Source organism: Perna viridis, chromosome 1 (assembly GCF_037379345.1).
Source record: "Perna viridis isolate PV_CMFRI_1.1 ecotype Kerala chromosome 1, ASM3737934v1, whole genome shotgun sequence".
In the NCBI taxonomy this organism is placed as follows: domain Eukaryota; kingdom Metazoa; phylum Mollusca; class Bivalvia; order Mytilida; family Mytilidae; genus Perna; species Perna viridis.
In genome coordinates this window covers 5,089,027-5,110,638 of record NC_142445.1, presented here as the reverse complement: position 1 = coordinate 5,110,638, position 21,612 = coordinate 5,089,027, and the positions used below count along the sequence as shown (strand labels likewise).

Below are 21,612 nucleotides of genomic sequence, written 5' to 3'. Positions count from 1 at the left end.
AGTCTATGTTAACGGAATGGATAATTTATCTCAAGTTTGGCCTTCTAAATTATCACATAGTTAAAAAAAAAAAAAAGATGGCTGCGCTCATGTACTGATTTATTTGGCATTTTTTTTATCCGTCTTATCGTTTCTAAGGCACTTGGTCGTCAAAATGAGCAATATTTACATTCAGGAGCCTCCAACAAACGGAAAGGTTGCATAATTCATGATTTTTGGTGATAATGATTATTTTAAATTGATTAAAGAAGCCACAGCTGTACAACATTGACATGAAATAAATTAGGGAACCACTTTAATTACCTTTTAACAAATAAAGACTCAGTTTCTCCTCCAATTTCCATCGAACTTTAAACATACCTGTGTATCTAATAGAATCTGTAGACATAGCATCCCGTAGATATGAGAAAATCACAATAGAAAGTCACAATAACTTAAAATAAAAAAAAAGTTATATAAAAAAAGTGACCTGACATCTGTGTTTTAATTTTAATGTGGAGTAGGCATTGCCTAAATCAGCGAGCACTGAGAGCTTTTACCACACAATGTGTACTGTCTTTGCGAGATTCATCAAAATAATAAAAACGTTACAAATAGGGTGGGGATTAGACTAAAATTTTTGTTTCGCAAGTGCGATATTTCTATTTAAATTTCAAAGGCAAGTGAAATCAATATTTTTATTTGAGAATCTGTCTTGTTAAGTAATGGGGATTTTTCTTCAATGAGTGAGCAAGGAGCTAATTTTTAACTGCTTGAAATGAGTGAGTATGAAATAATTTTTTCACCCAAAAATTCCTACCCCATCCCCCTTTTCCCTTCACCTTTTAAATAGTCAATATGTAACACTTCGCCATACTTTACAATTTTTATTAAAAGCGCTTCTAGTAACATCCTTTTCAGTTTTAGCTGGTCAGATTAATTTGTACAGATGCCGGAAATATTACAGTTCTCTACGAATGGTGGGAATATTTTACATATATCTTGTGACGTAAACAAAATTCTGACACAACTGACAGCTGCAAACAAGAAAATGATTGCCTTTTTTTTCTTAAAAAAGCTATGCTTCGATTTGAATAATATAATCAGAGTTATATTTTTTCCAAGGTGGGTTAGGTTCTTGACAACAGCAGCAGTGGAACAGCAGAGATACACATACATAAATCCATGTGTTTCCCGAAGTTTTTTTTTAAAAACATCACATTCACTTCTTTGAATACAGTAAGTAAAAAAAAAGTAAAAGACCAGGAAAGTATCAGAAATGATTAATTTATTTTCAATGAAACATAATCTTAACCTGTATTATTTTATTTATTTGATTGAAGGAAATGATGAATTTTCTTCATAAGGACAGTCACTTTTTGTTACTTCTGGAACTTGGCTTTTTTTTTTCGTTAGTATATTGAGGAACCTTAAGGGAAATTTAGAAAGTACACATAATAACCGTAGAGCTCACCCCGCTTTGTGGTGCTCGCTATAAATTCTGCAGAGAGTGCCAAATTAAACTGAGTTGAGGTAATGTTTTGAGGTGTTCCCTATGTTTTTGAAGATAAACTCTATTCACATAGACATGTAGTTTCATTATCGTTAAAAATTGACATGCTGGTCAAAAGAAGGACAAGAGCCTCCTATGCACAGTAGGTGATTTAAACTGTGTACATGAGTGAACCATATCAAATGAACTATTTTGGCACACCTTGCAGAATTGACAAAATTAACACATCATAAATTAAAAGGATGTCTATCCGAAATCGTGATACTGGCACCGGCTTTTTTATTATCTATTTCTGATCAGGATTTTCAGTAAAGTACATGTAGTGCCAATATGGCAGAAGTTGACATGTCTGAAGATTTTAGTTCAGTTAAAGCTTTGACAAACATAAAACAAACAATACCATGTAGTCTGTAAACAAAAACAATAGAGACCTGCTATATGTATTCATGAATTGGAGGAATGAAATGCCAAAAAAAAAGTCTCGGAGTCAGCGAAAAATTATATCAAGAAAGCTGAAATTGACAATATGTATCATGATACTATTGTACCACTTCCAGATATTGTGATACATATGGTATCGTGAAATTTCTCATGATACTCAATTCTAGTGATTATATTTACCATACATCTATTTTTTGTTTCTAGTGTAAATAAATCTGAATAAAATAAAAAATGGATGTAATTGTTTGATACTAAAATCTGCACTTAACATATACATGTAGTTCATAAAATTTGCACAATATTTTAAAACTAAGAAAATTAAATGTAGAACACCACTGGCTTTCCAACAAAGTATCTAAAACACATTTTAAGGATATCTGCTTAATAAAATGTAGATTTATTTAAAGGTACTCTTGGAAACAACTGTAGGTGATATTGACATTGAACTGTGGTCAAAAGAAGCTCCAAAAGCATGCCGAAACTTTGTTCAGCTGTGCATGGAAGGTTATTACAATGGAACAATATTTCATCGTATCATCAAAGACTTTATTGCTCAAGGAGGAGATCCAACAGGCACAGGAGAAGGTGGTGAATCTATCTATGGCCATCCATTTAAGGTACTTAAATTATATAGTCTTCTAAGAGATAGACAAAATAAATAGATTAGATTATGTACCAAATATGATGGTTATTTTTGGCAGAATGATGCAAACAAAAGGTTTTTCTTAAGTCTGAATAAAATCTATCAAGACTGTAATGTGCCAAGTTTTACTTCAAGACTTCTAGCCCTAGGTTTGGTTGCGTTACAGAAAAAAAAATTTTTCAACAGCACAAGATATACATAATTTAACATCTATGCCTTATTTTCTAGATAACACAGATTTTTTTTTTTTTTATTGGTTTAACAAATACTTTTATATCTTTTTCTTAGCCAATTATGACACAAATTTCTGGTACCAAAGTAATCATTATAGTGTGAAATCTTTCTTTAAATAGAATTTCTCTGCATTTCAGGATGAAATTCATACAAGACTGCGATTTGTGCGAAGAGGTTTGGTGGCTATGGCAAATGCTGGACCAAACGATAATGGCAGTCAGTTTTTCTTTACACTTGACAAGGCACCAGAGCTTCAGGCCAAACATACCATATTTGGAAAGGTTAATAGAAACACTTGAAAAAAATACACTTTGATAAGGAGAATGCCCTACATTAATGTGTAGTTTCACAATTTTAGTTCCTAGAATATTTTTTCATAATTAAGGTTCAGACAAATTTGGTATAAATAAATGGTTAAGAGCTGTTAATCAGTGTTAATACAATACAAGATAAAATTATTACATGCATAATTATTGTGATTTTGCTATTTGAAATTTTTGCAATAAATATTTCTTCGTGGTAAACAATTCTTAAGATGAGAGTTTAATCATTGTGACAGAAGTCCAAACATTTTCATTGCAATAATTTCATGATTAGCATAACTTGTTAATAAAAGTTTTATTATGTGAAGCAAACATTGTTAATGTATTTTTTTTTAGGTTACTGGAAACACTGTGTATAACATGATAAAGTTACAGGATTGTGAAACAGATGGTGATGACAGACCATTGTACCCTCCTAAGATCAATAAAACACAGGTTTCATTATGTAATTTATAAAAGACCATTGTAACCTCCTAAGATCAATTAAACACAGATCTCATTATATCATTTATAATGGAAACATTCTGAGATGATATTTAGCTTGTAGTAGACAGTCAAACCTTGGTAGTTTGAACTCCAAAGGACCACTGAAATGTGTTCGAGCTATCGGGAGTTCGAGAAATTGAAGTTTGTATATTTCTGGATTTTTTTTGTTGCTGGTCCGAGTTACACTTTATCATTAGAAATTGCTTACTTTCTACAAAGTTTTGTTAATTTGTGGATCTTTTTTATTCGCTATCGGAAGATTATGTTGATTTGTGGACATTAAAAATGCTGTGTTCGCTTTTAAAAACGTTCAGAGTTTGAGTTCCTTGGTCAATAATTTGTTTCCATCTGATTTTCTATGATGCTTTCACTATGCCGACTTTGGAACATTCTCAAACTTCAATCAGTACTGTGTTGAGATCAAAACTATCTAATTAGTGATGACTTAAATATTACTTGCAATTAACTCAAATAACACTGATTAATGATAGGGTTTCAGTTTTTCACACTTTTTATTACCCAACCTGACAAAATGGCTGACAAGTTCGAGTTAGTGAGGGTTATTCTCTAAGATTTATTACTGAACGGACTGACTAGTCAGTTCAAGTGTACGAGAAATCGAAGTTTGTGAAATCCAATGTTATTTATATTGATTATGTAGGAGAAACTTTTGGTACTTTGAATTGTGTTTGAGAAATCCCGAGTGTTCGAGCCATTCGAATTTGAGCGAGTGAAGTTCGACTGTAATTAATATAAGTACTGACACATATACATCGACATAGCAAAAATGATAAAAAATACTTAAGCTTGTTCAACACATTTGCGGGTGGTTTTTTTTTTATGTAATGTTATATTGAATATGTTTTGTCATGCATATTGGGGAAATAATTCCTAGTCTATGGATGATTTATACATGTATTGCAGAAACAGGGTGATATATCATTGGGGGTTTATCTAGGCATTTCATAATTTATCCAATCATTGTATAGGGGTGAAGCAAGTCAGGCAATGAAAATAATAACACATACTGATTCTCCAAAAAGTATAATACAATAGAAGAGTTAATACAATGATGAATGTATAACTGAAGTGTCGGAAGCTTTGATGTGCTAATACAGTAATGAATGTACAACTGAAGTGTCAGAAGCTTTGATGTGCTAATACAGTAATGAATGTACAACTGAAGTGTTGGAAGCTTTGATGTGCTAATTCAGTAATGAATGTACAACTGAAGTGTTGGAAGCTTTGATGTGCTAATACAGTAATGAATGTACAACTGAAGTGTCAGAAGCTTTGATGTGCTAATTCAGTAATGAATGTATAACTGAAGTGTCAGAAGCTTTGATGTGCTAATACAGTAATGAATGTACAACTGAAGTGTCGGAAGCTTTGATGTAGCATATTCACATGTACTTTACGAAAGCACACAAGACGATCTTTTAACATGTAAAAAAAAAAAACATTTTGATATTGTGAAAGCGTTGTTACCGGTATGCGAAATGTTGATATGTTGGTTTCATTCACTATGTGGATTAACATTGAATAAATAATTTAATAAGTATTGTAAATACATGGTTATTACACTGAAACTGTTTGTTTTTTGATAGATTTTGTCTAACCCCTTTGATGTTATTTTTGTTTTTTTTTTAGAGAGATTTTGTCTAACCCCTTTGGTGATATTTATTATTTTTTTTTTTTGATAGATTTTGTCTTACCCTTTTGATGATATTTTGGTTTTTTTTGATAGATTTTGTCTAACTCCTTTGATGTAATTTTTTTTATATATATTTTGTCTAACCCTTTTGATGATATTTTTATTTTTTTGAGAGATTTTGTCTGACCCCTTTGATGATATTTTTGTTTTTTTTTTGAGAGATTTTGTCTAACCCCTTTGATGATATTTTTGGGTTTTTTTAATAGATTTTGTGTAATCCCTTTGATGATATTTTTGGTTGGTTTTTTTTTTATAGATTTTGTCTAACCCCTTTGATGATATTGAACCAAGATCATTGAAAAATGAGAAAAGTGAAGAGAAAAAGGTCAAAAGTAAATCTAAAGGAACCAAGTAAGTATTTCACTGACACAGTCAGACCTATATGGAACTTCTTACATGTAAAATAGTAATATAGTAAGATATGAATTCTACATTTTGAGGAAACAAAATCCAAAAGATGGTAACATTAACTAAGGACCTTTCACTTAATCATACTACAAAGAAGAAGGTAAAAAAAAGCTGTTGATTTTATAGTTTGACTGTTTAAGTATATGATGGTTAAGATGTATAAAGTATTTAGTATATCATGGTTATGTTTCAAATTTACATGTAAGAAAATATGCAAGAATTACACTGAATTATTAAAATTGACTGAAACTAACTGATAGAAAACACAAAAGTTTGGTTGGAAAATCCAGTTAACATCCAGATGCTTCAACCATAAAATCTAATTAGGGTTCTCCCAATTTTCAGAATTTTAATATGAAAGCAATTTGTGCTACATGGCTTTTATTGTTACTTAAAAGGACAAAAATATATGCACCAAAACTTAATCATAAGAATTTTTTCATGCAGGAATTTTAAACTCTTGTCTTTCGGAGAGGAGGCAGAAGAAAATGAAGAAGAAGATTTTAAAGTTTCAAAGGTGATTTTTTTCTGTTGATCTGTCTCTGAAATATGTTTTTGTATCTAAAAATGTTTTAATGGGTACAATTTTGGAAATTCCTACCTCAATTGTAGTTACATAAACAATATATAAGGACAACAAATTTCAAGGGCATAGCCAGATGTATAATAAAGTGTAGAACTCAATGTTTTAGTGAGAAGTATTGGCCCTCAACAGGTCCGGGGCATTTCTCTGGTATGGAGGGTGTCAAAGAGGCAAAGCACCTTCCCCTGGAAATTCACAGGCCAGTTTAATTATTTTGTCATGGCTAATTACAGTATGAAAGTGGATTAAAGATTCAGCATTGTTTTGATAGTGGTAAAGACACTTGAGTTTGTCAAACAATATGATGTGTGCATCTCCATGATGAGGACAGATGTGGAGCAACTGAATATTACCCACCAGGTGCATTTGGTCCATGCTCCCAAGCATGATTTTTATGATGGTTTTTTGTGGAATCTGAGGTACTCATTTACATGTAATCTTCTATGTTATGTAACTTGTGTGTTGTTTTAATGTATTTGACATAAATATGACAAGCTACGGTATTTTAAACAGTCAGATCAGAATTATATGATCAAAAATTTTAGTCACTAAATAGGGTATGTATTTGTTCAAGGCAGTCACTCATTAGGAGATGTATTTATTTAAAGTAATCTCTTGATTCCTGTTGTATATATTTAAGGAAATGAAAGGGAAGAGTAAAAGTAGTCATGATTTAACTGATGACCCAACATTGAGTACGGAGGTAGAAAACATGGAAGAAAGAACACGAAACCAGCCAGACGAGGAGGTATGGATAAATACAACTGACTTTTAACACAAAAAGTATTAAAGCTTGTTAAGCCATTGGACCAACAGAAATCAAAACATCACTTTATAACATTTTTATTTTAAAATTATTTTCCTAGATCTACAGGTTTACAATAAGTATAATTTACATTTAACAGTTTCATAAAAACTATATCTCAATATCAAGTTGTTCATTTTTGTCAAATGTTAGCATTAACAAATATATACCTGTAACATATAGTGAATGCATGTTTATTAGGATTTTTCTGGTATACCTGTGACATATAGTGAATGTGTGTTTATTAGGATGTATCTGGTATACCTGTGACACATAATGAATGTGTGTTTATTAGGATGTTTTTGGTATACCTTTGACATATAGTGAAAGTGTGTTTATTAGGATGTATCTGGTATACCTGTGACACATAGTGAATGTGTGTTTATTAGGATGTATCTGGTATACCTGTGACACATAGTGAATGTGTGTTTATTAGGATGTATCTGGTATACCTGTGACACATAGTGAATGTGTGTTTATTAGGATGTATCTGGTATACCTGTGACACATAGTGAATGTGTGTTTATTAGGATGTATCTGGTATACCTGTGACACATAGTGAATGTGTGTTTATTAGGATGTATCTGGTATACCTGTGACACATAGTGAAAGTGTGTTTATTAGGATGTATCTGGTATACCTTTGACACACAGTGAAAGTGTGTTTATTAGGATGTATCTGGTATACCTGTGACACATAGTGAATGTGTGTTTATTAGGATGTTTCTGGTACACCTGTGACAGATAGTGAATGTGTGTTTATTAGGATGTATCTGGTACACCTGTGACAGATAGTGAATGTGTGTTTATTAGGATGTATCTGGTATACCTGTGACACATAGTGAATGTGTGTTTATTAGGATGTTTCTGGTATACCTGTGACACATAGTGAATGTGTGTTTATTAGGATGTATCTGGTATACCTGTGACACATAGTGAATGTGTGTTTATTAGGATGTTTCTGGTATACCTGTGACACATAGTGAATGTGTGTTTATTAGGATGTATCTGGTATACCTGTGACACATAGTGAATGTGTGTTTATTAGGATGTATCTGGTATACCTGTGACACATAATGAATGTGTGTTTATTAGGATGTATCTGGTATACCTGTGACATATAGTGAATGTGTGTTTATTAGGATGTTTCTGGTAAAGAAGAGAAAGCTAAAGCAGTGGGCGATAAATTGAAGGGAGGAGGAAAGGAGAAAAAAGAGAAGAAAAGTAAAAAGAAAGAGGAAAACAGTGATGACAATGATGAAGACGCAAGTACCCTGTATGTCTCATTGTTATTTTCTTTTCTCCCTATTTTACATTTCAAAGTTGTTACCTACAGAGGTGTTATACCCAAATACATTTATGTACAAAGAAGCATTTGTTATGGCTATACTATTTGCCTGAACTCCAACATATGTACAATTATCTAGTTCTTATTTTGGCACTAATTTTTTGAGCAGTTGATTATCATTTTCACTTCTGGAAATGAATACTTGCATGTGAAAATCTGAATTGATCAAAACTAATTTTATTTAATTTCAATTTTTTTTATAGGTTTTTTTATGACTGAAAACAAATTTGGAGGCATATGATGGTATTGCATTGCCCATGTGGTCATTTATAGACACTTCGCTTTTGTTGTGATAACTTTTGTATTAATCGATATATCTTGATGGCTGGATAAGGTACAGTAAGGCCCATATTTGGCCCCTGCATGGCTAGAAATTGGAAATTTGATATGGAGAACTTTCTGTCTGTTATTTGGAGTGTTAAATGGATGGTTTAGCATATTCAACCTTATTTATTAGCACATCACCTTTCCATGATAGAAAATAATATGATATCCCAAACTAGAAAATCTGAATTTCTATCAGATATGCTGAAATTAGCATTTTTCTGATAGATTCTGATTTAAAAAGTTTGTTACAAGGTAAATTTATCACTATTCCATTTGGGGTTAAAGGACTTGAAAATTGGTCCACCCCTCAAAATAAATTTTTAGTTAGATTTTGCTTTTTGGGGGAATTCCTTATAAAAATCACTACCTGCGTTTTTCCAAATAGATTTCAGATATCTCTTCAGGTTTCAAGTTATAAAGAGGACCAAAGGGGGCCACACCCAATAAAATCTTTCTTATTTGGGTCCAATTTTGAAAAAAATATGAGATTCTTTATGATATACCCTGCCTGCATTTTTTTGTCTGATATACAACTCTTTCATATTTTTGTTATAGGGATTGAAAGCAAAGGTCTTAGCACCCTTAAAGCAGAACTTTTTCACCTTTAATTGAATTTCAGAATTTGTGCTATGTTGTGTTGAAAACCTGTTGTCATGTCCATAATGAACTATAAGTCCTTATGTTAAAGTGTGTCAAAAACTAATATTGTCTCCACACTTGCCCCAAGTGAACATACTGTGGATATATTATGCTGCACTCCTCAAAGCTCTTTATATAATTAAGTTCCAAAAAAGAACAAAAAAAAAAACAAATCATTTTATTGAGTAAACATTTACTCAACTAAAGTTTAAGCTTATAAATCCCTCTTAAATTGTATCACAGTGTGCTATATCACAAAGATCAGATTGATATTACTTGAACAGTTTAGAAATTAAGGGTTAAAAAAGGTGTATAACAAGCGTTTTTAATTTGTTTTCAAATCATTGCATGTGTAAAATGGTATTGATCTCTATGAAGTTATATAAAAAAGATTTCATACTTTGACAGAAAGGTTTTGATTTTTCAGGTTATAACTTGTCATTACTGTTGAGAAACAGGGGTCCAAAATAGACCAAAACCAAGCATATTCTAAAACTTTAGTATTTAGTAAACTTATTTTTGTATTAATAGATTTGTGAAATTGTATCACAAGTTTCCATAGGTTGAAATTACATTAATGGGTTTATAACTGTTTATAAATGTGCCCACGAAGGGCCACTAAACCTAAATTAAGACCTGTATTGAGTTTTAACATTGTGTCTCTACTTTTCCCAATTGTTAAGGGTTTGTCCTCTGCAGTCTAGGACACATTTTATTTGTATTTACATCTCATAATGTAAATAATTCTGTTCCATTAAATTAACTGGATTTAGTTGGATTTTCAGAGATGAATTAAAGAAGGAAGCAAAAAAGTTAAAGAGAGAATTGTTAGGCAAGACAAAGAAGCCAGAAGATATAGATCAATCAAAAACAGGTAAGTAGTTTGTATTAGGGTGTGTCTTTATAAAAATCAGACAGGAATTAATTCATGCAAGATAAAAACCTACCAAATTCACTTTCACTTCTAATTCAAAAATAGTGACAGACCTTAAAACCAGTTTAAGTTGCCACTAGGTTTTTGCATTTTTGAAATAAAAATAATATATTAAGCAATTTGCAAGAGTAGTCATTCTTAATTTTGCTGATCTAAGTGGGAGATGAATGTATGGTTTTCTAGAGAAATACAGATCTGAGTACAGAAAGGACTTCCAGTATAGTTACATAAATATATGTAGACTGGGGAAACTTTGTTTGTTCAATGGGTAATTCTATATCATGAATCACCTCATAGGAGGGGTTTAAATTTTATATGGCTTGGTTTATAATTTGTACTTAATTATAAGTATAACAATGTTGAACATTCACTTTAACACAAGGATTTGTTTGTTGTGTATATTTTTGTGTACTTCTTTTATTTTCCAAGAATGTATTTGTTGTATATATTTTTCTAAGGACTTGAATGTATCTCTTTTTACCTGTTACAAAGTTTACCAACATATCATTTAAATCTAAGGTCAGAATATTTTGACTGCTTTAAAAAAAAACTTCTTGGAGTTGTTTTTCTTCTTCTTCAGTGTCATTTTTTTTTTACACTTTCCTTTTATCTACTCAGTGCACTTCTACTCTTCTTAAATATTTAATTGGAAATTCTACTAAACTTTACCTGTGCCTTGATGATATTTTGTAAACATGCACCACATATAGTTGATAAAAATTTAATATGAAGAAAAAAAAAACAGGTTATATCTACACACACATGTTATGTGAAGGTACTGTCCTCATAAGTGAAAGTGATGTTTGTTTAATTGTCATTCTGTTTCTAAATTAGATAGTCATAATTCAAATCCTCCTTTATTATATAGAAAAACCTAAAGTAAGTGAAGTGGTAGAAAGTTACATGAACGAGAGACAGAAATACCAGGACATGAAGAAGACACAGGGAAAAAAGGGTTCTGATAGAGAAGCCATCACATTAGACATTTTATCAAAGTTCCAGTCAAAACTGAACTCAGCCAAATTGCTGGGAGGTGATTATTCTGAGGAAGAAGAAGATAAGGAGGAAAACAAAGATGAAGAGAAAATGGAGGAAGATGAAGAGCCTTCAGATTTATCTTGGTTTGTTTTTTTTATATTTATTTTAATCAATTTTTTTAGACAAACATTCAGTTATTAAAAATGCATTATCTTAAATGAAATGATATCTGATTCCATTCTAACTTTTGCATCAATTTTGCAGTTTAAAACAAGCCAGTCATGGTTTTTGAGCTACAATTTTGAAATTAAGCAATATTTTTGTACTTGCAATATAGTGCTGGGATATATGATTTTCTTGAAAATTTCCAAAAAAATTAAGGATTGTTGGACTTTTCAAATTCAGTATTCCATAGGGTTACATGACATATATTTTTTATATCACTTCATTTCCTGTATGCCCTATTAAGGAGGTAGACATAGGGTAAGGGACATAACTCATGAAATCTATTGCATCATACTCAATTTCACCAAGGCCTCTCAAGCTTTTGTTTGAAGCAGAATAAAATGAATCCAAGTTAATTAGGCGCTTACATAAGATTGATGTAAAATGCTGAATACAAATGTTACAATGATTTTTAAGATAAGTGTCCCTTACCCTAGGTCTACCTTCTTAAATAAAAAGGATATTGTATTATACATTATGTTTTGTAGTATCATTCATGTCCCCCAGACCTTAAAAAAAGTTCTGATTGTTTATGTAGATCATATACTTCATTGGAGAATTCATTGGCATCTATTTTTCTAATTAAGAATTATTTTCAGTGTAAAGAATACTTCTACTTCTAGTTTTATTAATGTGCATTCTGACATATATATAAGTAAAAGTTAGTTACAATTCAGCCTACCACCCTCTCAAACCAACCATCCAATACATGTTAATGAAAATATGTGTCATAATATATCAAACTTTCAATGTAAGACAGTAAGATTTATGATACATGAAACAATTATGGGTTTTATTATGTTGGACTTTATACATTTATGTCTAAACCATAAAGACATCATAAAACCTCAAATAATTTGAATAATACAGTGTTTGCATAGTGTTTCATGATTATTAAGTATGGTTCTGTCTAAAAGCCAGACAGGTGTAGATTCATCATATCTCAAGATAATCAATGAAACTGTTCAAATTTGATATATCCTAAACAAGAACTTTTCCTATGTTCATTTCCTTGGATCTGTTATATTTCGTGAAATATTTTTTGACTGGTTATAATTCTGCCTGGAAATTTTCCAGTACTTTTCTGTAGTAGAATGTAACCAAATTTTATGAGTTAGTATCTCCAATGGGAATCTTGGTTCCCTTGATTATTATTTTATTTTTAAATATAGTTTCTATGAGGCCTACTAAAGGATTTCAAGTAAACAAAAAGATTTTGGGATTAGAAAATCCATGAATCACTAATCATAAGTTTCTACTTGGTTTTAAGGCAGAGTTCCACTTAAATGAAATACTTTATGATTTATATTACTTCGTTATTTATTATACAAAGAACCATAAAATCCACCTATTAATATATAAATTATTTTACCATTAATGATTTGGAGTCTGTATAAAAATCAGACAGGAGGTGATTTATGCACGTCAAAAATCCATTAATTTCACTTTTATTTCCAATTCAGAATTAGTAACAGACCACATAAGGTGGTTTCAGTCTTATTTTATCAATTGGTTGAACATTACAATCAAGTAGACTGTCTGAAATTAGCGATTTGCAAGAGTTATTGTTCTTGATTTCATTTGATTTGGTTGATTTTAGGAAGAGATGAATGTAGGGTTTTCTCAACAATACAGACTTGAATACAGAAAGGACTATCCTACATGAAAATATAGCATATGTAGACTGAAAAAAAAAGACACATTTGTTCGGCTTGTTTTGTAATGCAGCAATATCATAGTGTAGTTTTTACTTGCATCGCCTATGGTGAAAGCAGGCCTAGAAACCAGTCCAATTTGTCCGTCTGTTCTTCTGTCACATTTAGGGGTACCTACTATGTGTAATCTGTAACTCTAAAAGTATTCAACCAATATAATTCAAATGTAGACATATTGGATAAGTGTACCGCCTTTATAGACAAATTTGACAAATATTCAATTAATTTTCAACTTGTTGAACTTACCTACCTTTTCAGAAGTAATTGTTTCTATAAGTACATGCTATAGGTAATACATGTATGAAATTCTAACCATAGTTTTTATAACTTTCTTAGTATTTTTGCAGGTACTGAAGATATGCATGCCCTGACAAGTATATGATGGTGGCACAGGTTCAGTCTCGTGTACCAAGTAAATTATGATATTAATTATTATTTTGTAGGATGAGACATAAGCTTAAGTTTATGGATGAGGAGAAGAAAAGAAAAGTGATTGATGCTAATGTGGAAGAACTGGACAGATATGAAATTCATGATCCTAGGAATCCATTGACAAAACGACGACGAGAAGCTAGTAAACAGGCAATGAAAGGGAAAAGATGACACAGCTTCAGTGGAATGGTCTTTTTGTGATTATGAATTTACATGGGATTCCTTTAAAATAAATCTACATATGATATAAAACAGTGAAGCTTGATGTCCCTGTTTCTATTATGGGTATATGATAGTAAACAAGGCAAAAATTCTTGGCTTCTTATATGATACCCTTTGAATGACTGAGGACATACATGTGATAAGTAACTCAGACCAATAACTGAAACAAACTGAGGCAATGAAACAGACAAGGAAAGATGGTGATGGATTTGTTTATATTACAGTATTTAAATACAAAAAGTACCTTATTAAAGATAATTGTTTTATTATATTATTGTAGTTGTATTATGGGTATGGTTCTGTCATCATCTGTGCTTTCACTGTCTGTAGACACTTGATATTTGTGCAATAATAAGTATTAGTGTATGGATCTGTGCTTACATTGCCAAAACATACATTTAATAAAAATTACTATAAAATAATTATTTCTTGAAAATTTTAAAAGGTTGGCTTTTATTGCAATGTAAAAGATTTAGAGAACTGTAATTGATCTGTTTAAATGACAAAGAAGCTTCTTTGGGGGCATACATTATAGTCTACTATGTGACAATATAAATGGAGTTACAGTGTATGGGTATGTGTGAAACTTATGCACAAAGTACATGTTGCAAGAGAAAGGTTCTGAATGCAAAAGTACCAATTATATTGATAGTTCAAATTTTGGTACAATGTATACAGGTTTCAAGGTGTAACCTCTCATCAGCAGCATTAGAATCAAGTACATAGGGAGATCTAAATACAAAAAAAGCAGAGAAGGAATAACTCAGACCAAATAAAAATGTACCTCTGTTTCCTGTTATATGTCAGGAAAAAGAGGTCAGAATTTTATTTTATTTCATTTACTTATTTTTTTCCCACATTTCATAGAAAACAACTTGAAACATTTTATTAACCCCCAGACTTTGTGGAAACCAAAAATTGACTACCATCTGTAAAATGTTGGGTCGTTTGGTGGTATTTTTTGTTGTTTGTCAACTTGAAAATAAGTCAGTCGGGGTCAAGGCATGAATCGGTCGGGTAACAGAAAACAGCGGTATGATTTTATTTGGCCTCAGTACAGCATATATTGTTTGGTAGTATGGTTTTGCTTTTAAAGATTTGAAAAAAAATAATAGGCATGTTTCTTTTACCAACAAGAAAAATAGGGTAGGTAGAAACAGAAATTATTTGAATTTTTAAAAACACTATACATGTTAACATTGAAACAAATTAGATTTTGAGGGTGCTGGAGCCAAAATGGTCATAAAATTCCAATATGTAAAGGTAAACAGTTTCCTGAAATTAACATTGATCACAGTATAATAAGGATTCAAAAGTGGGAGAATCTAACCTCTCGTCCCTTTCACAATTTATCCTATATAATTTAAACACTTTTTAGATCAGTATTTTAATTCAAAACCATTCTATTTAAAGAAAAGCAAACAAGTGAAGTAATTTCATGTCTGTTAAATTAAGTAAATAAGATCTATTTTCACATTCACTCATAGTCAGAAAACTGCTGTGCCAAAGAGATGTGTAAAGATATGTCCATACTTTTATTTGTAAGCAATACAACTTATAGAATATAAATATTACAAATATTCAATTACATCAGTAAAATATATATAATAGGTATAAACAATCAGTCAAATTATCATATAAGTAAATTTACCCATATAACAGTAACAGTACAGCAGAATATGATAAAATATAACACATATTAAGCATCTCGGCCAGAAATAAAAACGTCCCTTAATTATTAAGTTCCTATACATTATGAACAGATAGCAGTTGTACGAGTTCAAAATTCGAAGGTTTTCTCCAATATGGTTTGATAAATTTCTTTCGAAGCTCATTATACTTTTCACATAATAAAATAAAATGATATTCATCTTCAATTACATGTTTATCACACATATTACAAAGTCTCAGATGTCTCTCAATATTATAAAATCTACCTGTTTCTATATTGAAACAATGAGCAGATATGCAGTATTTACAAATAAATGGTTTATAAATATAATTTACAGCATGATTTAAATAAAATAGTAACATATTTGGGTCGAATACATATCTATACAACATACATTTTTGGCAAGTCTTCAAAAAATTAGTTCATTTCACTATGAAAACTAAAGAAATGATTGATCTTATTTTGCATAATTATTTAGCCATTTTTTGACAACTTGTGGAAAGATTCTTTAGGGAAAACAATCTTATATTGAAGTACATTGTACTATAAGGCAGACAATATCACTAGAAAGAGAATTAAATATCATGATAAGGGTAGACATCGAAGAACTGAATATACAATGAATGCAGACATTTGACCATTTGATACACTTCTTATTGAAGTATCAAACAAGTTTTCAAATGAAATAAAATTTAATTAGATATAGAATCTAGATTTACTTTGGAATCCTTAACTGTAGTGTTAATGTAAGTCAATTGACCCAGCCTCTATGCATTTCATTAGTAACAGTTGCGGCAGTCCTTTTTAGTAAAGAATAACGAATGTAAGTATAAATTTGCAATACACAAGCTCCATGTTCCTGAATTAAATCATTCCTGCTATTGCAGAAAATATTAGTTTATCCTATGATGATGTGTTTTGTTCTAGATACACAAGAGGAAACGTATAGTAAGCTAACCTCAGGTTTATTCTGTTTTGACTGTAACAGGAAAGAATATGTAAAAATGTCACCCCAAGAATCCACTTATATCAGATTCAATCAATCCAACAGCCATATTAGTCCCATAAGCAATGATTTCTAATCCTTTTGTTACTACATAGGATGCCACTCTTTTAAAGCCAACGGTATCTACTCTAAACGACTGTTTTTGAACATGTTTCTGTCCGTAGTCATGATGTGCATTTGCATTGAGCTTGGAAACCTTTTCTTGCAAGTAAATAACTTCCTCGTCCGTTTTTTTTTCTTTTCAGTATTCACTGTGTCTATAGCTTTATAAATATTTGCCTGTTCAGCAATTATATCACGAATATTTTTTTTATGAAGAGCCTGATCTTCTTGACACAGTAGCAGATTAGCTTCAGTTTCCTGGATTTTTTTCTCATTATCAAGGATTTTGTTCTCAAAACGTCTATTTACAGTTTTTTGTTTGTCTAAGTTTTGATTCACATCCTTTGACACAGCATCAACTGCTTTTTTTCTGTGCTGTAATGTTGGTGATTGTATTCAGACAATTCACAGGCAACATCTTGAAATCTCTGCATAAATTTATGATTTACTACATTCTGCTTGGCATCCGATTCACTCAAAGCTGCCTGCGTGGCTTGCAGTTTTTCAGGTTACAGACCACCAATTCAACCAATGAGCATTTGGAACGTACGCAAAAATAGTCAAAAACAGAAATTACCCCTGTTCCTCATAGTGCTGTGAAAAAAGTTCTCGTCTCATTTAAAAAATTTGAACAGTTTCTGAAAGGAAAACTTTTCTGTACATTTTATAGGTGCATTTTGCTTCTTGTGATGTGAAGCCTAATCTCCATAATGATTTCTAAATATACCCCTATCTTGTGAAAACAATGGGATTTCCCATGCTATTTATAGACACATCACTTCCGGTGACCAGTACTGCACTGCAAGTCTGCTAACCCCACATGCCATTCTGAGGATTGTGAGCTGACATATGTAGAATCATGCTGATATATAGTCCTCTGCAGGTTAAAGTTAAGGTAAAGTCCAGAGAAGCCATTGAATATTGTGAAATTAGCATAGAAGCCTATGGGAAGTGGAATTAGTAGTTTTTAGCCTAAATGGTATTAGCTAGATGAGGATTAAGATTAATGTTAACAGTTGTATGTATAGACTTTCTCACGACCATCTGTCGATTGATCCGAGCATCACAGGATAAAGTTCTATAGTTTTATTTTGATAACATTTTATGACACTATCCCCCGTTGAACATTACACTGATTTAATTAATTGCTTTTGACTAGTAAATATTCTGGTTCGATTGAACTTAAGAAAGTTAGCCATTGGTCAGAGATAGAATTTTTAATGTTTTATTTATAATTTGTGGGAGGAGTTTTGGGGTGTTATATTCTCTGCACGTTTTGTATCTTTAGATAGCTTACCATCATGCTCCGCTCTTGTAACATCGAACGTTATTTGTAAAATATTGTACCATCTGTATAACATCATAATAAACGATATATTTAGAACAATGGATTAAATATTTAAAATAGCGAAATGCCCAGTTCCTGATTATTATTTGGTTGACTTTTTCCGGACTTATACTTAAAAAGTTGAACAACGTGTCCCCAGTTGTTCACATGGTGGAGAATTCCTAGTTGTTCACAGTTGTATCGTTATCTGCTGAACGGCCGTGGTAAATGTTAGTACAACGATGAAAACCAAAGAAATGTAACTAGCATTCTGATGATCAAGTCTTTTTAACAAAAGACCGAAGAACAAAATTCCAATAGTGACGATTGTATGAGACAGTCCTTGTTCCATGTTTCTCACAACAAACTTTAATCTACTTTCGAAATCAACAGTATCTCGAAAGACATCTGCTAATTTCTCTGATTATAGCCTATGCCTTCTATAAATAGACAATGGGTTTATGCGATTTGTTTTTTATTCTGTCCATTGATTTTCCTCGATTGTACCTTCGTCTCTATAGTTAAATATTAGATATAATTAATTATGGTTTAATTATTATCATTTTTTGATCAAGCAACAACAATCGTACTAAAATAGGAAAAAGCTAGTAGATCGCCACATTTGCGAAATAAATTCTGGATCTATACTCTGTTTACATGATTAAGATATCAGAAGTATTTATAAATTAGTAGCAAAAAAGCAACAAAATGAGTATATAAATATGCATTCAGACGCCACAGGTAGACGCCAAGATTACATATATATATATAATATATATATATAAAGGATTGTACAACGATACCGATAAAGATGTTAACACACTATAATAAAGTATATAATGGGCAAAAGTTTCAGTCAACAAATGACCTTCTTCAGTGCCTTAAATAAACTGAGTATGTATGAAAGTAAATGGTCTGTGAACACAACTCACTACCTAATCAGGTGAATACCTGTGACGTACGAAATTTTTTGTTACCGACAGTAACAAAGATCTTGAACATTGTGCTATAGACGTTGGGTGTTGATCTTGAATACTGAACTATAAAAATAAAAAATATTTACAAATACTGTTATAAGAAACTATACAAAATAGGAAGAACTTAATGTTTTTTTGTTAATTCCGTGTGGGTGTAAAACACGGAGTTCTTTTATCCAAAATCCCTCCCGCTTCACTCTCTGTAGATCGCTCCAGATCGTGTTTTGTTCCACGATGAAGATTTTCATTTTGTTGAAATCATCGAGGCAGTGGTTAGGTAATCTAAAGTGTTGACTCACTGGGAGTAAAGGTTTTTTTGTTAAGTCGCTCCTGTGTCCGTTCATATATATATATATATATATATATATATGGTAAATGTAAACTTGGCGCACACGATTTTTGTTTTACAGATGATAAATATGCTCTGCAACACAATATTGGGTGTATATTGTTTGAAACATTCTCTTCCCGAAAGTTTTCACACTATAACTTATTAACACTGACACCAACCTCTAGCATTACAACCAACAAAACTGATTCTGAGAAAATGCATAAATTCCTTGTGGACAGCTCGCTCCCTTAAACTTTTTGAAAAAAAAATCATTTTTTTTTTTCGAGTTACGGAAAGTTATTCATAAAATGGGATTGCACAATATAAAAGAGCGTATTTATTCACAGTGGTAAGCTCCCTTTAATTCTATACAATTTTTATCTTTCGTTTTAAAAGACTTATCATATCTATTCATAAAAATGAATGGTATTTTCAAATTTTTGCACAGTAACTGGATGATTAGTAGAAAATCTACTTAACAGTTCAGTGAAAGAGAAATTAATCATGGGAACCAAGATTCTAGCTGAAATCAAAATAATGTAATCCAGGGACAAAGACTAGACATGGAAAACAGACAAACACAACAAAGAATATAAAATAACTAAAATAATACATACAAAGTAACAAAGTAAAAGATCAACTCGGACTCCAGTAAAAACTGGGAGCATGGACCAGGAGCACCGATAGGGTAAGCGTCCTCAATGTTTCTAGAAACACCCACGGATTTGCCCATAAAAAGTCATGTCCGGGTAGACGAAAGAGGAAAGGAAAACTATGACACGTTGAACAAATATGTTTTCATGGTGAAGATGGATACACCGATCTCTCGTCTACCCAGTTTTTAGTGGATTTTCAATGTTGTGCTATATTGTGTCTAAAACCGGTTGTTGTGTCTATAATGAACTATAAGACCCTATTCTTAAGTGTGTCAAAAACTAATATTGTCTCCACACTTTCCCCAAGTGAACAGAATTCATTATGCTGCGGTCGTATCGTTATGCACTTCTCGAAGCTCTTTATTTAGATAGGCTCCAAGAAAGAGCAAAAAACAAACTATTTCTAAACATTTATTTAACTAAAGTTTAAGTTTGTAGATCGCTCTGATATTGTACCAGATTGTGCTATTCCAAAAAGGTCAGACTGATATGACTTGACTAGTTTAAGAATCATGGGTTTAAAAAGGCCTATAACAAGCGTTTTTAAGTTGTTTCCCTACTATTGCATTGTAATATGGTATTGATCTCTATGAAGTTGTATTTCATACTTTGAAAGAGATGTTTAGAATTTTTAGGTTATAATTTGTCATTACTGTTGAGAAACAGGTGTCCAAAATCGACCAAATCCAATCTATGAAATTGTATCACAAGTTTCCATAGGTTGAAATTACATTAATGGGTTTATAACCGTGCACACAAAGGGCATGGTTATAAACTAAACCTTAGTTAAGACCTGTGTTTTGATATTGTGTTCATACTTGTCCCAACTGTTAAGGATTTGTACTCTGCACTAACACTTAGCTACAGTCTGCAAAGAATTTTATTTGTATACATCCCATAATGTAAATAATTCTGTTCCATGTAAATTTACTGGATTTGCTTGGACTTACAGAGATGAATTAAAGAAGGAAGCAAAAAAAAAATTAAAAAGAGAATTGTTAGGGAAGACAAAGAAGCCAGAAGATATAGATCAATCTCAAATGAATTGTTTCCTGATTCTATTCTAATTTTTTCCCAACAACTTCTTTGAAGGTTAAAACAAGTCAGTCATGTTTATGTAGATCATGTACATCAATGAAGAATTCATTGGCTTCTTTCTTTATAATAAGGACGCTTTTGTTTGTAGATTAGGTTTATCAATGTGTATTCTTACATGTATATAAGTAAAAGTTAGTTACAATTCAGCCTTATCCCCCTCTCAAACCAATTACCCAATACCTGTTAATGAAAATATGTGTCATAATCTATCAAACTTTTAATGTGAGACAGTGAGATTTATGATACATGAAACAGTTATGGGTTTTATGTTGGACTTAATACATTTATGTCAAACCATTAAGACACCACAAAATCTCAAATAATTAATATAATGTAACGGGGCTTCTAGTAACTAAGTACGTACTTTGGATTATTTTATTTATTTATACTAGTTGTAATTCACAATATAAAGACACTGAAACAATAATAAAGAATACTTACTTATGCAATTTAACAATAAAGATGTTGAACATGTTTTCTTTCCCTTTTCCAGTA

The 21,612-nt window shown here is 31.4% G+C and overlaps 1 protein-coding gene across 2 annotated transcripts; it reads left to right on the top strand.

Annotated features, from left to right (window-relative positions):
- Positions 1 to 49: 49 nt before the first annotated feature.
- Positions 50 to 14,219, top strand: LOC148626964 (spliceosome-associated protein CWC27 homolog). 2 transcript variants are annotated; one of them, XM_088564788.1, is made up of 12 exons: positions 65 to 196; positions 1,105 to 1,218; positions 2,341 to 2,550; positions 2,948 to 3,091; positions 3,470 to 3,568; positions 5,590 to 5,684; positions 6,189 to 6,258; positions 6,965 to 7,072; positions 8,271 to 8,404; positions 10,228 to 10,316; positions 11,245 to 11,497; positions 13,738 to 14,219. In XM_088564788.1, exons 2-12 carry the CDS (start codon positions 1,165 to 1,167, stop codon positions 13,895 to 13,897), a joined length of 1,416 nt encoding a protein of 471 aa, XP_088420914.1. In that variant the 5' UTR covers positions 65 to 196; positions 1,105 to 1,164; the 3' UTR covers positions 13,898 to 14,219. The 2 variants fall into 2 exon arrangements, with proteins under 2 accessions (XP_088420922.1, XP_088420914.1); XM_088564796.1 differs by lacking the exon at positions 1,105 to 1,218 and having other exon boundaries at positions 50 to 196.
- Positions 14,220 to 21,612: the final 7,393 nt, after the last annotated feature.

Excerpts from the sequence above, each read along its gene's own strand:
- LOC148626964 (XM_088564788.1), top strand. The coding sequence starts at position 1,165 with ATGTGTTTCCCGAAGTTTTTTTTTAAAAACATCACATTCACTTCTTTG. Across the intron at positions 6,259-6,964 it reads AAGATTTTAAAGTTTCAAAG|GAAATGAAAGGGAAGAGTAA; the intron begins GTGATTTTTTTC and ends TATATATTTAAG. Across the intron at positions 8,405-10,227 it reads GATGAAGACGCAAGTACCCT|AGATGAATTAAAGAAGGAAG; the intron begins GTATGTCTCATT and ends TTGGATTTTCAG.